The sequence below is a fragment of the Thamnophis sirtalis genome, unplaced genomic scaffold (assembly GCF_051295495.1).
Source record: "Thamnophis sirtalis isolate CommonGarterSnake01/CBP01778 unplaced genomic scaffold, rThaSir2_p1.2 scaffold_10, whole genome shotgun sequence".
Classification (NCBI taxonomy): Eukaryota; Metazoa; Chordata; class Lepidosauria; order Squamata; family Natricidae; genus Thamnophis; species Thamnophis sirtalis.
In genome coordinates, this window is record NW_028261390.1 from 64,280,802 (window position 1) to 64,298,422 (window position 17,621).

A 17,621-nucleotide genomic window follows, 5' to 3' on the forward strand; every position below is an offset into this window, starting at 1 on the left:
TTCGGGCTTTGAAACGGAGATGAGCACCGCTCCCTAGAGTCGGGAACGACTAGCACGCATGTGCGAGGGGAGCCTTTACCTTAGGTGAGTGATGGCGAACCTTTTAGGCAGAGTACCCAAACCGGAAAGAGTGTACGGACACACCAGAACCCCAATGACCAGCTGGCTGGCATGTATGTGCGCCTTGGAAACTGGACAATCAGCTGACCGGCACACTGGGGCGATGGCGCAGATGCCCACAGGGTTTGCCATCACAGCCTTAGGTGTTACTTAGGATTCGTTCAATCAATGATTTGTGGGGGGGGGGCTGTAGTATTGATTTTTTGCAGAGATCCCTTACATTTTATTGTCATTTTGCTTCTGATTCAAATTGTAAATAACAGTAATAGGAAGGTTTTAGAGATATTAAGTGGCCGTTTGGTTGTACCCTAAATCCTTTTAAATTGTAGTGATTTGAAACAACGGAATTTATTCCTGAACTGGCAGGCATATTTGTCATTTAAAAACAATCCCCTTGAGTTTCCTGTTTCCTCTAGAATGAGCCGAGGTGGCGCAGTGGTTAGAGTGCAGCACTGCAGGCTACTTCAGCTGACTGCTATCTGCAGTTCGGCAGTTCAAATCTCACCGGCTCAAGGTTGACTCAGCCTTCCATCCTTCCGAGGTGGGTAAAAAGTGGACCCAGATTGTTGGGGGGAAAGAGGCTGACTCTGTAAACCGCTTAGAGAGGGCTGAAAGCCCTATGAAGCGGTATATAAGACTAACTGCTATTGCTATTGCTAGAATGCATTCAAAATATGATGGTGGAGTTCGTCCATCGTGTTTGAAGAGGACCTTGACATCTAACAGGTTGTGGGGCTGTCTGCTGTGTCTCCGCAGACAGCTGGTAAGGCCTATATGGGCACAAAATGTTCTGCCACATGTCGGGCAGAGATGTGTGGGCACCACTGTTGCAAGCCAAGGGATTCAAAATATATCCCCAGTAGGAAAACTCAGATTGAGGTCTTGGATGGGGGTTGCTGTTAAAGTAAAAACCAGTGTTTTTCCTTTAAACAAGATTGCCTTGAATCAGTTTTCCTCTCCTGAATATCTGTCATAAAGAATTAATCCCAGTAAGAAAGCATACAATTTTTATTCTCTAGGTCTAGATTATTCTACTTTCTACGGAAGAAGTAGTTCTGTACTGTAGATGAGGAGGACAGTCTCAGATAAATTTCTTAATGGCTTGTCATATTTGCAAGTAATTTAATCAGTCATAAGTACACGCAACTTTACTTCAATCTTTCCAATGTAGAAGCTGAATAATATACAAGGTACACAAGTTGGTTTTTTTAAACAGCAAATGAAGTTGATGCCAAAGATTTACAGTTATCAATACATTCATCAATATGTTGTCTCTCTCTCTCTCTCCCCCTCCCTCCCTCTCTTCTCTCTCTCCTTCCCTTCCCTTGTGTGCATCATATTCTGACAACAGGTTGAAGAGATATATACAGTTGTGCAGTTTGTGAAAACACTTTCTAGCACAGTGAGAAAACCAAAATAACAACAAATGTTCAGGATCCCTATTGTTTCTCCTTCTTGGCTGACCACTTTATTTCAACACGGGATGTTATTTTCTTTTTTTTTTGAAGATCTTCTCTTGCTCTAGAGCAGTGTTTCTCAACCTTGGCAACTTGAAGATGTCCGGACTTCAACTCCCAGAATTCCCCAGCCAGCATTCGCTGGCTGGGGAATTCTGGGAGTTGAAGTCCAGACATCTTCAAGTTGTCAAGGTTGAGAAACACTGCTCTAGAGGACTGTCTGTGTCGGCTCCGTAACCCCTGCGCTACGATCCCCAGCAATTACGGTGCCGTAAGAAATTTCTGGGACTACTTCCTCCTTCAGTTTCCTGTAAGAAACATCCGTCTCTTCCTCGTTGTCTCCTCCGAGAGCCTCTTGCTTGTACAGATCCTTTCCGTATATCTTATAAGCCAGTACGAACAGACCGGCTTCAGCCGATTGAAAGAGGGCGTAGAGTAAAGGAAACATATACATGCTCCCAATGAACTGTGGGGGGAAGCTCAGCTTGAGGATAGCGGTACAGAGCTGGACGTTCTGGCAGCCAGTTTCCAAGGACACCGTCCGCTTGCTGTGCGGGGGCAAGCGGAATAAGGCGGCTATCCCGTAGCCACAGCCGTAACCTGCCAAGGGCATCAGCAGAGCTACCACGTATACGGCGGCAGGGATAGTAGCCAGAAGTTCAGGACCCAGCATGGTACCAGTGAGAATGAAAAGTACCACCAGCGTCACCAGGAGAGACCACAAAGAGATCTAGGGAAGAAAGAATGGGACGAAAATTAAATCTGTGGTTGCATTTGGGGCATTTTATTGACTGGCTGCGGGGGGAAAAAAAGTTTGTAAAATTGGTCACAGTCTTAATTTATGACCATAATCCCTGGCTCAATTAAGGTGGTAAGTCAAGGACTACATACAGGGGTGGACTTCAAAAATTTTAACAAGGGGTTCTCTGCCCGGTTGCTGGGTGGGTGTTGGCGTGGTCGGCATGGCCTAGTCAGCCTCCTGCACCATAGCCAGGGTGGTGGTGGTGGTGGTTTGCTCTCCCTGGGCTCCGGAAGCTTTCCTCGAGCCTCTGAGAGAGCGAAAACGGTTCCACCACAAAACTGCGGTAGACTAAAACGCGCTCGACGAAAGTGCGTACCTGACGCCATCACAGCGCGATGAAAACATCACGCTGTGAGCGGTAAAGTTAAAATTAACACGAAAACCTTACCCTAACCCCCCCAAACCTAACCCTAAACCTAACCCTTAACCTAACGCTAAACCTAACACTAACCCTTAACCTAACCCTAAACCTAACCCTAACGCTTAACGTAACTCTAAACCTAACCCTAACCCTTAACCTAACCCTAAACCTAACCCTTACCTTTACATGAATCGGCTTGCTTTAAAAGCGCTTTTTAAAGCGCCCTTTTTTTCTCCGCGGTCGTATTTGTCGCGCTGCTGATGACATCAGGTACGGGCTTTAATCGGGCGCGCTTTAGTGGACCGTGGTTTTGTCGTGCCACGGCGAAAACAGCCTCCCCAGGCCCCCTCTTCCCGAGGGCCTGTTTTTCCCTGCATACAAAATGGGCCATGTGAGAACTCCGGGGAGGGATGGGTGGGGCCAGCCAGGAGTGGGATTTGGAGGTTCTCCGAACAGCACACAACCTTAGCTAGAGGTTCTTGCGAGCCCCCAGCAGCCCACCCCTAACTACCTACTGTATACAGCTGTGTTTTAGTCGCATCAATCGAAATCAGAACAAGACTGATTAAAATGCCCTGGAAACTTTCAGAAAAAGAGAAGGAAAGACATAAACCCTCCCCCCCCCTCAAAAAAATAATAATTTATAATCGCAGCCAAGAGAAATGATCTTAGCAGTTGTGTTTAACTGTGCTGGGTTCCAGAAATCTTTTTAACTCCATTAAATCCCCACAGATTCTAATTCTTTATCCTCATTTCTAGGTTTAAAAGATCCCAGTGGCGTTCCTTGCTGTGAGGAAGATGTTTTAGCCTTGTAATAATTTATTTGCCCCTTCTTGGTCTTTTTTCCAACTCTACCCTTTTAAAATGTCACAAGTACATAGCTGCACTAGAAAAACCTAAAAAGTCATTTTAGAATGTCAAGATTTATTAACAGTCCCTTTCCTAATGGTTCCGAACATGGAATTTGCTTGCCATGCGCTACATTTCACATTTTCACTTAACATTTTCACATTTTTTCCAATTCAGACCCCATTGACTGCATGTGTATGAGAGCCAGAGTGGTGAAGTGATGAGACTAAGGTCTTCTGGTAGTCAGAGAAATCAAGAGTTCATAGCCCTTTTCAATTTTAAGGTAAAGGTTCCCCTCTCACATATGTGCTAGTCCTTCCTGACTCTAGGGGGCGGTGCTCCTCTCCATTTCAAAGCCGAAGAGCCAGCGCTGTCTGAAGATGTCTCTGTGGTCATGTGGCTGCCATGACTAAACGCCGAAGGCAAACGGAACGCTTTCATCTTCCCACCAAATGTTGTTCCTATTTCTCTGCTTGCATTATTACATGCTTTCAAACTGCTAGGTTGGCAGAAGCTGGGACAAGTAACGGGAGCTCACTCCGTTACACGGCGCTAGGGATTCGAACTGCTGACCTTTCTGATCAACAAGCTCCTTGTTAGTTTCCTTGTAATATTGAATCTGGATCTACATTACATTTTGCTCTACTTAGTACATTAGTCCAAAGAAATATCTGTTCAAACCTCAGCCAGACCATAAATAGTACATCGTAGTCCTCATGCTTCTCAGCAACTACTAATTAATGAGATAAAGTTAATTACACAACCTTCCATGCCCTCGATGAATCTGGATGCTTGCTGGCACTTTTCGTCCCTGATTAATGCTGCATAATTAACATTACATTCCTCTTGAACAAAGAGCAGCAGGAAATGTCAGCCTTAAATGCATTAAAGGCAGAAGAACCATCCAAACTCTACTCCAATTCCCCATAAGTGTGCATGAGATGAGCATGAGTCAGGTTTGGAGGAAGAGCATTGAATCCAGTTAGGAGGAAGGGAGGGGAAATGGTTTTTTACTGAGGTTTTTTGTCTAATTTTCTCTCTGAGTTTGAAAGTATTTTAAAGATAAAATAATTGTTAACTCGTGAATAGCCTATTTGGGAGAGGGAGGGAGATGAAATAATGAGAGAAACAAAAATAAACAGAAACCATCAACTGGGTTTTAAAATGGGCTGTTTGCTAAGAATAAATTCCAAATTCAGTACTATCCCTTCCTATCCCTCTAAATCAGGGGTGCCGCATCAGGGTTGTGTTTGGATGTGGCCAGGGTTGGCATGGCCAACTCAAAGTCACTTGTGTCGGCACCTGTGGTGGCCTGAGTACTCTGCCACTGAAAACGGGCTCCTGAGCTCTGTTTTCTTCTGCAACGGCCTCCTGTAGCCACCTGCCAGCAAAAATGGTGTTCTGGAGTGCTGCCTGCGGTGCAAGCTCCGTTTTCAGCTGTGACGGCCTCCTGCAAGCCTCTGTCAGCAAAAACGGAGTTTGGGAATGCCGGTTGTGGCCCTCGCGAACTCCGCTTTCAGCTGCAGCGGCCTCCTGCAACCCTCTGCCAGTGAAAACGGAGCTTGGGAGGGCCGCACATAGTCCTCCTGAGCTCCGTTTTCACTGGCGGAGGCACCGTGGGCCAGCCCTTCACTGTTTCCAGGGCGGCCCCGTGGGCCAGATCTAAGCATCCCACAGGATGGATCCGGCCCTCAGGCCTTGAGTTTGACACTCCTGCTGTAAATCCTCCTCAGAATAAATTGCTGGGAGCACCTGCAACTAACTATGTTATGGTAGACTTCTGTGGTTTTAAGGAACCTCAAGAACTGGCAGTTGAGAATATAATTTTCATCTACCCTTTGGATTCATATTAAAAGACTTGGGAAGGAACCCAAAGTTGCAGCAAGTGATGTCCTTATAGCTAAAGATGTTGAATTAACAAGAGAAAATTGGTTTCAGGAACCATGATCTACACCTTCTGAATGAACGGCTCCAGGATCAAGAGGAGTTATAAGGACTGGGAAGAGTTAGGTTTTGTCAAAGCATGGTAAACATGATTTCAAAATCATTAAATGAGATCCTGTCACAGGTTGGGGGGGGATGAAAACCCCGAAGATTTCAAATATCCATTATTTAAGAGGAGAAGAGTGACTGTATTGGGACTTGTTACCTCTGAATGAAAACTTTGAAAATCTGCTCCTAAAGTTTATTGCCTTTGTTTTCTTTTCACGTGGTCCCTTGAGAACGGCTCATAGAACCTTAGGACTGGAAGGGAGCTTGGGGGCCATCTAATCCAACCCACTGCCCAATGCAGGAGTCCTTATACCACACAGACAAATGGCTGCCCAATCTCTTCTTGAAAACTTCCAGTGTTGGAGCACCCACAACTTTTGGAGGCAAGCTCTTCCACTGATTAATTGTTCTCACTGTCAGGAAATTTCTCCTTAATTCCATGTTGGATCTCTTTATAAAATGAGTTTCCACCCATTCATTCTTGTCCTGGCCTCAGGTGATTGATAGATAGATAGATAGATAGATGGATGGATGGATGGATGGATGGATGGATGGATGGATGGATGGATGGATGGATGGATGGATAGATAGATAGATAGATAGATGGATGGATGATAGATAGACGATAGATAGATGATAATAGATAGTTGATAGACAGATAATAGTAGATAGATAGTTGATGGATAATAAATAGATAGGATAGATAGATGGATAGCTAGATAATGATAGATAATACGTGGCACGACAAAACCGTGCTATGCAAAATAGCGGAGATTAAATCGCGTCGCTAAAGTCGCGACGTCATCACCGCGCGTCATCACCGCGGGGACAACAGCGCAGCGACAGAAGGGCGTTCTTTGCCTCCAAAGGTAGCCCTCCTCCTCCAGCGGCAGCGGACACGGGGCAAAGCGGGCTGCCCAGCAGCAGCAGCCTGCGGGAAGGGTCCAGCACAGCCACGGGGGGCAGCAGGAAGCCCGCGGGGGGCCCGAGCAGGGCTGCCGACGCTGGCGGCGGAGGAGGACGCAGCAGCGGCGGCGGCTGAGGCTCTCCCGGGCCGGCGAAGCGGGCTTGCCCGGCAGAGGCAGGCCGCCCTCTTCTTCCTCAACAACATCTCCTTGGATGGGCGGCCGCCGCCACCGGGCAAGCCCGCTTCGCCGGCCCCCGGAGAGCCTCAGCCGCCGCCGCCGCCCGCCCTGTCTCTTCCTCCGGGGGAGGCGCCGGCGGCGGAGGCCGCCAGTCCAAGGAGATGTTGTTGAGGAAGAAGAGGGCAGCCTGCCTCCGCCGGGCAAGCCCGCTTCGCCGGCCCGGGAGAGCCTCAGCCGCTGCCGCGTCCTCCTCCGCTTCCTGCTTCCCCCCGCGGCTGAGCTGGACCGTTCCCGCGGGCTGCTGCTGCTGGGCAGCCCGCTTTGCCCCGTGCCCGCTGCCGCTGTCAGCTGGAGGAGGAGGGCTACATTTGGAGGCAAAGAACGAAGCATGTAGAACGCCCTTCTGTCACCGCGCTGTTGTCGCGGCGGTAGGGTCGTTTTTTTCTTAGCGCTTCGGACGCCGCGGATTTGCCTCCGCACTTATGTCGGCGCGGATAAGGGCATCGCGGTTTTGTGGTGGAACCAGATAATAGATGATAGATAGAAACATAGATGGAAAGATAAATAAATAGACAGTTGATAGATAGATGATGGATGGATAGGATAGATAGATGGATAGCTAGATAATGATAGATAGATAATAGATGATAGAAACATAGAAAGATAGATAAACAGACAGTTGATAGATAAATGATGGATGGATAGATAGGATAGATGGATAGATAGATAATGATAGATAGATGATAGATAGATGATAGATAGATAATAGTTGATAGAAAGATAGATAGATAGGATAGATGGATGGATAGCTAGATAATGATTGATAGATAGATAATAGATGATAGATAGAAACAGATAGAAAGATAAATAGACAGTTGATAGATGATAGATAGATAGGATAGATGGATAGCTAGATAATGATAGATAGATGATAGATAATAGATAGTTGATAGAAAGAAAGAAAGAAAGAAAGAAAGATAGATAGATAGATAGATAGATAGATAGATAGATAGATAGATAGATGGATGGTATTCAACTGGTTTGGCCAAACTGGTAGCAGAAATCGCAGACGGACCCACCCATCCACCCCGGTTGTATGCCATCCTATTTAGGCATGTTTTTGAGAACAGGTACATGTGCAGAAAGCGCACAAGTGAGCAAAGCACATGTGTGGGAGGCTGGGTGCATGAACAGAAGGTGCGCATGAAGTACGGGGGGCAGCAAACCGGTAGTAACAACATGTGCAATCCACCACTGGACAGATAGATAACTTTAGATCTTGATAAAGGAAAGAATGACTAAAAACATTATTTTAATGACTCGAAGTTAGCAACGAAAGGCCATCATAATTTCTAAGGAAATAGTTTGATTATACTTTGAGAATTCCTGGCTTAAAATAAGTAGACAAACAAGACTAATAAGGGCTGATGTTTATTGTCAATCACTCCATCAGGCAGAAGATAAATGCTTTCCAAAATCAATTTGTAACTCAAGAAGACACGGAACAACAAGGTCTTTAATTACCTTGACATCTGCTGGGAGATGCACTCAGCTAAGCATGAGCTCTGCAGGTGATTCTGAATATGAGTTGCTAACAACGGTATGCTTCAGAAAGCAAAGCCAGGCACAAGAGAAACACAAGTCCTTGATTTGATATTAATCAGTAGGGAAGAGTACATTGGAAGTTCCAGAAATGTCACAGAGAAACGACTATGTAATTCTGGAATTCTAGAATTTAAAGAAAACTAAACCAGACTGAACTAAACCAAATGCACACCTTGGACTTCAAGCAATCAGCTTTTAATAATTTCAAAATGAAGGATTCCATGGCATGAGAACCTGATGGGGAATAGGGGTGCGCATTCCTTTAAAAACGATAAGACTAAAGCAATTTAAAGGAGCAATTCAAATCTGTAAAAAATAAGCCACTATTATGTCTACAAAAAACTTGATGGCAAACTGAAAATTAAAAGGACAAAGGCGGGACATGAAAGGAAGGACAGGCTATTAAGTAACTACAAATAAGTAAGTTGTCAGAAAAGCCAAAAGGACTAAATATATTCTGAATAAATGAAAGAACAGAGAGTGTTAAGAGATGACTCCAACCCTCTGACATTTAACAATGAAAATATTTAACTCTTATTTTGTCTGTTTTCTCCTGAAATACTTTATGTGTTCCACCATGCAGTTATAAGGAACAAGATGAAAGGACACATTTGAAGTCCTAAGTTAACAGAAACATGGTCAGGGAAAATGGATATATTTTCAATATTGCTAACCAGTGATTAGCAATAGCATTTAGACTTCAGAGGTGATATTCAGCAGGTTCTGACCAGTTCTGGAGAACCAGTAGTGGAAATTTTGAGTAGTTCGGAGAACTGGCAAATGCCACCTCTGGCTGGCCCCGCCCCATCTATTCTCTGCCTCCCGAGTCCCAGCTGATCTGGAGGAAATGGAGATTTTGCAGTACACTTTCCCTGCCACGCCCATCAAGCCACACCCACCAATCCATGCCATACCCACCAAGCCACGCCCACAGAACCAGTAGTAAAAAAAAATGAATCCCACCACTGTTAAGACTTATATACCGCTTCACAGCCCTCTCTAAGCGGTTTATAGAATCAGCATGTTGCCCTCAACAATCTGGGTCCTTGTTTTACCCACCTCGGAAGGATGGAAGGTTGAGTCAACCTTGAGCCTGGTGAGATTCGATCTGCCAAATAGCCGGCAGTCAGCAGAAGTAGCCTGCAGTACTGCATTCTAACCACTGCACCACCGTGGTTCATTAGTTCTCACTATCAGGACATTTCTGAGTTATTATTTTGGGTTATAATAATAATAGAAGAAGAAACCCATTACTACTTGTCCTGTCCTCTGGGGCTTTTGGAAAATGGGTCGATTCCCTCTTCTTTGTAACACCCCCTCAAGTATTGGAAGACTGCTATCATGTCACCCCTAGTTCTTCTCTTCATTAGCCCTAGACATACCCAGTTCCTGCAACTGTTCTTCATGTGTTTTAGCCTCCAGTCCCCTAGTCATCTTTGTTGCTCTTCTCTGCACTCTTTCCAGAGTCTCAACATCAACATTATTCCAAGTGCATTGATGATTTCTGAACTTTATATATTATCTTTACAAAATCTTGGGGGAAATACCAGGTGATTGGGGCAGACTACCTGTTGTACCTAACTTCAAAAATATAAGAGGATCCAGGGACAACAGAGCAATCCGTCTGACACTGATATGATAAGAAGAGTGGATATTTTTGAAGCAAAATTCCAAGCAGCTTGAAAATAACAGTAATTCCTGAAAGTTGGTGTGATGAGATCAGGAACTCAACTTACCAAGCTAAATTATTTGGCAAGCGAGGGGCATCCTCTCCCATGAAGAGCAATTTAGAAAGGGGATCGAAGAGGCACTACTTTAATAAACTCACTGATAAAATAGTGGCTAAAAGGTCCGGTTTTTGGATTCTGTAATTAAAGTGTTTCTTCTCTTCGATAAATTTAACAAAGGAGATTCTGAGATTCTACCTTTATCTGTGGAGCGGCTGACAGAGATGCTGAAGAGCCGAGGTGGCGCAGTGGTTAGGGTGCAGTACTGCAGGCCACTTCAGCTGACTGTTATCTGCAGTTCAGCGGTTCTAATCTCACCGGCTCAAGGTTGACTCAGCCTTCCATCCTTCCGAGGTGGGTGAAATGAGGACCCAGACTGTCGGGGCGATATGCTGACTCTGTAAACCGCTTAGAGAGGGCTGAAAGCCCTATGAAGCGGTATATAAGTCTAACTGCTATTGCTATGCTGACAGGTGGGATGTACAAAATGAGGAGGCTTCTTTAGCTACTCAAGTAGAGGGGTCAGAGACATTTTCTTGCACCCGGTAAGGACTGGTCTCTGGTGTCCTTGGTGCTCCAGGAGCTTGGTTGTTTCCTCGCAGACTTTCCATTACCCAAGTAGATAGCATCAATGCTACACAATGTTACCTACTCAGGTAATGGAACGCCTGCAAGCCAAGACCACCAAGGACTACACAATTCAACCCTGAGCTACATACAGGGATTTTTAGCAATCTGTTCTCTGCACGGTTGCTGGATGGGCATGGCCAAAGGGTGTGTGCCCTACTTGGCGAAGCCCTGGGCCTTCTCCACCATGGTGGAGGGGGTAATTTTCTCCCTCCCCAGACTCCGGAGGTTTTCCTTGAGTCTCCGGGAGGGCAAAAACAGCCTCCCCCAGACTCAGAAGGCCCTCCAGAGGCCGAAACAGGCCCTTTCCAGAACCGGTGGCTGGCCCTGCCCACCCCTCCCCTCCCAGAGCCTCTACACAGGCCCTGCACTTACCTGGCAGGATGAATGGCCATGTGGAGACTCCTGGGAGGGGAGGGGTGGGCAGGGCCAGCCAGTCCTTCCAACTACCGGTTCCGCAAACCAGATGCAAAATTAGCATCCTGTTTGCCCGAACCGGTCGGAACCAGCTGAATCCCATCCCCGGCTTAATCCCATCCCTGGTTACATACATACATACATACATACATACATACATACATACATACATACATACATTCTATTAGGAGACATATGTGTACTCAGCTTACCTTCACAATAACGTCCGCCAGTCTTGTGTATCTGTAGCGGATGAAAACGCCAAGACCGATGGGGATTAGAGTACTGCACAAGGTCAGGCTGACAGCCCCCAGGGGCAACAGGCGCACTAACGGGGTGTTGAACCAAGCGCGGCTGTAGATCCACAGACAAAGAGGCATCAGGATCAAAGCAAGCAAGGTGGAGGATGCAGTCATGATGATGCTGTCAGGAAGGAAAGAATGAAGACACCTCTGGGTGGAGAGCACAAGATAAGTGGCATCCACAAGCGTGACCCGTCAAAAGCGCGGACGGCAAAAGCGCGATCGACAAAATCGCGCCTTTGACGTCATCACAGCGCGACGAAAAAGATCGAAAAATTCAAATAAAAATTAATAAAAATTAAATTAAAGCAAGCCGATTCACATAAAGGTAAGGGTTAGGGTTAGGGTTAGGGTTAGGTTAAGGGTTAGGGTTAGCTTTAGAGCGTTAGCGTTAGGGTTAGGGTTAGGATAAGGGTTAGCGTTACGTTTTTCCTTACTTTAACGGTTAGGTTTAGGGTTAGGTTTAGGGTTAGGTTAAGAGTTAGGGTTAGGGTTAGGTTTAGGGTTAGGTTTGGGGGGGGTTAGGGGAAGGTTTTAGCTTTATTTTTACATTTTTTCGATCTTTTTCGTCGCGCTGTGATGACGTCACAGCGCGCTTTTGTCGAGCGCGATTTTGTCCTACGCGCTTTTGTGGTGGAACCATCCACAAGAACCTCCCTCCACTTTTCCTGAATGGTCCAGTTACTCCCACTAGCAAGAGGGAGCTGAATTTAACTAGTAGTGCAGAATTCGGGCTCTCTTTTCTGTGTACCCTCTAGTCTATGCCACCTAATGCCCACCCCAAGTCTGCTCTGCGAAGGAGAGGAGGCAGCCTTGGGGTGGGTGGGTGCTTATTTTGCTCAAAACCAATTCTTAATATTTGCCCTCCTAGCAGAATTGTCTGCTGCCCTATTGCATCTCTCTGGTGAAGGTTCTTATAGAACAGGGTTCGGCAACCTTAAACACTCAGAGCCACAAAGGTCCTAAACGGAAGCCCCCCCCCCCCCCCCGTTCAATTCTGGAGCCGACCGGAAGTCCGGTTCCCTCACCATAGAGTCTCCTCCTAGCACGGTGTCCTTTTTTCCTCTGCCTACTGGAAGTCCGGTTCCCCCACCATAGAGTCTCCTGGTCACAGTTGTTAAGTGAATCACTGCAGGTGATAAGTTAGCCCCCTGGTTGTTAATCCCCTTGTGTGCTTGTGAGAAGGCCACCAAAGGGGATCACATGACCCCGGGACACAGCAACAGTCATAAATATGAATCAGTTGCCAAGCATCTGAATTTTGATCATTGTGATCCTGAGGATGCTGGAAAGGTCCTAACAGTGAAAACAAAACGGTCATACATCCCCTTTTTTTCCAGTGCCGTTGTAACTTTTTGAACGGTCACTAAATGAACCGTTGTAAGTTGAGGACTACCTGTACCCAATGCCACAGCTACCCTCCCAATCCTTTAGCAAGACCCTCATCCTCATGGTAGCAGCCGGGAAACCCTTGGGCTGGACTACAGCCAGAGCACCACACCTGTGGCATGTCTGGTGCCCGAGAGCCAGGCAGTACAATACAATAGCAGAGTTGGAAGGGACCTTGGAGGTCTTCTAGTCCAACCCCCTGCCTAGGCAGGAAACCCTATACTATTTCAGACAAATGGCTATCCAACATCTTCTTAAAGACTTCCAGTGTTGGGGCATTCACAACTTCTGGAGGCAACTTCTGTTCCACTGATTAATTGTTCTAACTGTCAGGAAATTTCTCCTTAGTTCTCAGTTGCTTCTCTCCTTGATTAGTTTCCACCCATTGCTTCTTGTTCTACCCTCAGGTGCTCTCTTAATTCAGAATTTAAAACTTTGTTTTGTTGATTTTTTTATTGCCTTTATTTATTTATTTATTTATCACATTGAGAAACCACCCAGTTCCCTCAGAGAGGAACTCCTGGCAGTGTAAAAATGCAGTGTTAAAAACATTAAAACAGAATATAAAAATTTAAAACAGGGGCAAGGATAGTTAACGTTTGATATTAAAAGATAATTAAAAGCTAGAGAAGGCCATCAATCAGCCACATAACTGCATGGTCCTCTTTAAACCCAAATTGAGATGGCAAATCCAGGTATGTATGTGGATGGATGGATGGATGGATGGATGGATGGATGGATGGGTGGATGGATGGATAGATAGATAGATAGATAGATAGATAGATAGATAGATAGATAGATAGATAGATAGATAGATAGATAGATAGATAGATAGATAGATAGATAGATAAATAGGTATAGATAGATAGATAGATAGATAGATAAATAGGTATAGATAGATAGATAGATAGATAGATAGATAGATAGATAGATAGATAAATAGGTATAGATAGATAGATAGATAGATAGATAGATAGATAGATAGATAGATAGATAGATAGAGATAGATGATAGATAGATGATAGATGGATGGATGGATGATAGATAGATAGATAGATAGATAGATAGATAGATAGATAGATAGATAGATAGATAGATAATGGTAGGTAGGTAGGTAGGTAGGTAGGTAGGTAGGTAGGTAGGTAGGTAGATAGATAGATAGATAGATAGATAGATAGATAGATAGATAGATAGATAGATAGATAGATAGATAGATAGCACAAATCTAAACAGTAAAGAAACACTTTCTTTAATATCTACTGAGAATAGAATTACAGATTTGGAAGGGACCTTAAAGGTCTTCTAGTCCAACCCCCTGCTTAGGCAGGAAACCCTACACCACTTCAGACCAATGGCTATCCAACATCTTCTTAAAAACGTCCAGTGTTGGATTATTCACAACTTCTGGAGGCAAGTTGTTCCATGGATTAATTCTTCTAACTGTCAAGAAATTTCTCCTCAGTTTTAGGTTGCTTCTCTCCTTGATTAGTTTCCACCCATTGCTTCTTGTTCTGCCCTCAGGTGCCTTGGAGAATAGTTTGACTCCCTCTTCTTTGTGGCAACTCCTGAGATATTGGAAGACTGCTATCATGTCTCCCCTAGTCCTTCTTTTCCTTAAACTAGACATACCCAGTTCCTGCAACCGTTCTTCATGTGTTTTAGCCTCCAGTCCCCTAATCCTCTTTGTTGCTCTTCTCTGCACTCTTTTTAGAGTCTCAACATCTTTTCTACATCGTGGTGACCAAAACTAGATGCCGAATGCCCTGCGCAACGGTCCCGTGTCCGTCCGTCTGTCTGTCTGTCTGTCTGTCTCTCTCTCTCTCTCTCACACACACACACTCACACACACACACACACACACACAAACACCTAAGCCGTCTCCTTCCCGGTTCCTACCTGAGGTTCATGTCTCCGTCGACCAGGAGGGACATGAGGTTGGAGAGGTTCCCCCCGGGGCAGCAACCGCAGAGCAGGACGGCCACGGCGGCCCCCTCGTCGAGGGCGAAGAGGAGGGCCAGCAGGAAAGCCAGCAGGGGCATCAGCCCGAACTGGCAGAGCAGCGCCAGCAACAAGCCCAGCGGCCGCCTCAGCTGCGCGCCTAGCTGGCTCAGCTCCACCGTGCAGCCCAGGCCCAGCATGGCCACGCACAGCGCCAGCCCCACGAAGACGCTCAGCCAGTGGCTCAGCCGACCGTCCCAGAAGGGAGCCTCGACGCCGCCGGCCGCAGGGGCCAAGCCCAGCGCCGACGGAACCGAGGCGGCACCGGGACTGGGCTCGGGCGTGGCGTTCCCGGCGAAAGGCGGCAGCAGCAGGCGCCAAGCGCCCGTGCGGTTCTCCGGGGCAGCGGCGGAGCTGTCCATGGCGCGTTTTCCGTGGGCGCGTCCGCCTCGTTGAGCGGCGGCACTTTGGAGTGAAGGGACGGGCGGGATGGAAGGCGCCTTCTGCCAGCCTGCCGCGGGCGGAAAGAGGCGAAGCGGCCGAGGAAGGAGCGGCTGGCGAACCCCTCCGAGGTGAGGCTGCGGGGAGACGCCGCGTCCTCCCAAACCCGCTCCGTCCGTCGCCTCAGCGGCCGCGCCTCTCTCTCTCTCTCTCTCCGCTTCTTGCGACCGACGCCGTTCTTCTCCAACGGGCGCGTCCCCGAGAAGGCCGTCGGACGCCACCCGCCCAGCCCCCGACTCCGCCGTCTGAGGGTGGGTTTCTGGCTTCCCTGGGCGCGCCCCCGATAAGGAGCCAGCCAGGCCCCCCGCGCCTTCTGAGGGAAAGCCGAAGCCGCGCGCAAAAGAACCGTCTTTATTGAAGCATAATAATAATACACAAACAATAATTATTAATAACAACAACTTCAGCCTTAACGTCCCCTTCCTACTGTCCCCGTTTATTTGCACCCATTCCCTGTGTTCTCATTCATGTTTATTCTTATTCCTGTTATCTTGTACATGAGTGACAAGCTAAATAAAATAATATAAAGATAAAGATAACTATATAAATATAACTATAACTATAAATAAAAATAATATAACTATAACTATAAATAATATAACTATAACTATATAAATATAACTATAACTATAACTATAACTAACTATAACTATAACTATAACTAACTATAACTATAACTATAAATAATATAACTATAACTATAACTAACTATAACTATAAATAAAAATAATATAACTATAACTATAACTATAACTATAAATAAAAATAATATAACTAACTATAACTATAACTATAACTATAAATAAAAATAATATAACTATAAATATAAATATAAATAATATAACTATAGCTATAGCTATAAATATAACTATAACTATAAATAATATAAATAATATAACTAATATAATATAACTAATATAACTAATATAACTAATATAACTAATATAACTAATATAACTAATATAAATAATATAAATAATATAAATATAAATAATATAAATATAAATAATATAAATATAAATAATATAAATATAAATAATATAAATATAAATAATATAAATATAAATAATATAAATATAAATATATTTATATTAAGGGCAACCACAAGGAAGCATGACCAAGTCTGATACCAAACCTGGACTTCAAAAAGAGGTTTTCATATATATATATTTATTTAAAAGTGCCTTACAGCAAGAGAAAATGAGGAAAGGAAATTGGGGGACAGTTGTTGAAAGCAGAATTACTCTGAGGAGAAGGCTAAGCCAAAAGGCTTAGGGAAGCACTGGGAAACAGTAACAGAGTTGGAAGGGACCTTGGTGGTCATCTAGTCCAACCCCCTGCTCACGCCAGAGACAAACCGCGGGAGAAACAATTTCTGACAGAACAATCCACCCAAGTCGCCTTCAGAAGTTGGGGAAGCTTCATCGTTGGAGGCTCTCAAGAAGGGACTGGACTGCCGTCTGGCAGAAATGGTGTAGGGTCTCCTGCTTGAGCAGGGGGTTGGACTAGATGACCTACCAGGTCCCTTCCAACTGTTATTCTGAAACAAAAAGCATGGCCAAGAAGAAACCCAGAACTGTGAACTGCTGAGAATCAACGGAGGTTGGTGAAGGAGTAAAAAGAACTTCTTCAAATATGATCAAGTTAAATTTATATTTTTTATGTAAATATAAAGTCAGGATCACTGGAATGCCACCCCTGAGAATCCATCAGAGAAAGAAAATAAGCAAGGGCAACATCGGAAAGGAGGCAGGATGAGGAGGGAAAGGAAGAAAGGGCAAAGCAGAGGAAGCAAGGAAGGGGAAGCAAGAGTAGGAGAGAGGGTAAGAAGGAGGAGAAGAGAGGAGTGGGGGAAAGAGAGGGGGAAAGAAGAAGGGAGAGAAGGGAGGTTGAGAAGAAGGGAGGAATAGGGTTGTTGCAAAACAAGATGGAGATATAGGGTGGCAAGAAAGTTTCCCCAACCGTGTTTTCTATATTTGTAAGAAGATAGTGATAAATATCAATAGTTAATAGATAAATGTTAATAGTATTTACAAGAATGTATATTTGTGAATGTACTTGAAAGGAAATTATACAAAAAAAAGTTAAAAAGGAGGGGAGAAAAACACAATTGTAATGCCAATTGTAATGGGACCCGGTGGCTCATTGGCTAAAAGGCTGAGCTTGTTGATCAGAAAGGTCGGCAGTTCGGTAGTTCGAATCCCTAGCGCTGCATAACGGAGCGAGCTCCTGTTACTTGTCCCAGCTTCTGCTAACCTAGCAGTTCGAAAGCACGTAAAAACGCAAGTAGAAAAATAGGAACCAGCCTTCCGTGCACCTTCAGCATTTAGTCATGGCAGCCACATGACCACAGAGATGTCTTGGGATAGCTCTGGCTCTTCGGCTTTGAAACAGATATGAGCACTGCCCCCTAGAGTCAGGAATGAGTAGTACATATGTGCGTGGGAAC

General features: G+C 45.3%; 1 protein-coding gene across 1 annotated transcript; it reads right to left on the reverse strand.

Annotated features, from left to right (window-relative positions):
- Positions 1–1,755: 1,755 nt before the first annotated feature.
- Positions 1,756–15,344, reverse strand: SLC10A4 (solute carrier family 10 member 4). The gene is made up of 3 exons (XM_087723803.1): positions 14,630–15,344; positions 11,255–11,465; positions 1,756–2,307 (listed from the first exon to the last, which is right to left on the reverse strand). Exons 1-3 carry the CDS (start codon positions 15,091–15,093, stop codon positions 1,786–1,788), a joined length of 1,197 nt encoding a protein of 398 aa, XP_087579929.1. The 5' UTR covers positions 15,094–15,344; the 3' UTR covers positions 1,756–1,785.
- Between the last annotated feature and the right edge of the window lie 2,277 nt (positions 15,345–17,621).

Excerpts from the sequence above, each read along its gene's own strand:
- SLC10A4 (XM_087723803.1), bottom strand. The coding sequence starts at position 15,093 with ATGGACAGCTCCGCCGCTGCCCCGGAGAACCGCACGGGCGCTTGGCGC. Across the intron at positions 11,466-14,629 it reads GACGGAGACATGAACCTCAG|CATCATCATGACTGCATCCT; the intron begins GTAGGAACCGGG and ends CCTTCCTGACAG. Across the intron at positions 2,308-11,254 it reads TGGCGGACGTTATTGTGAAG|ATCTCTTTGTGGTCTCTCCT; the intron begins GTAAGCTGAGTA and ends TTTCTTCCCTAG.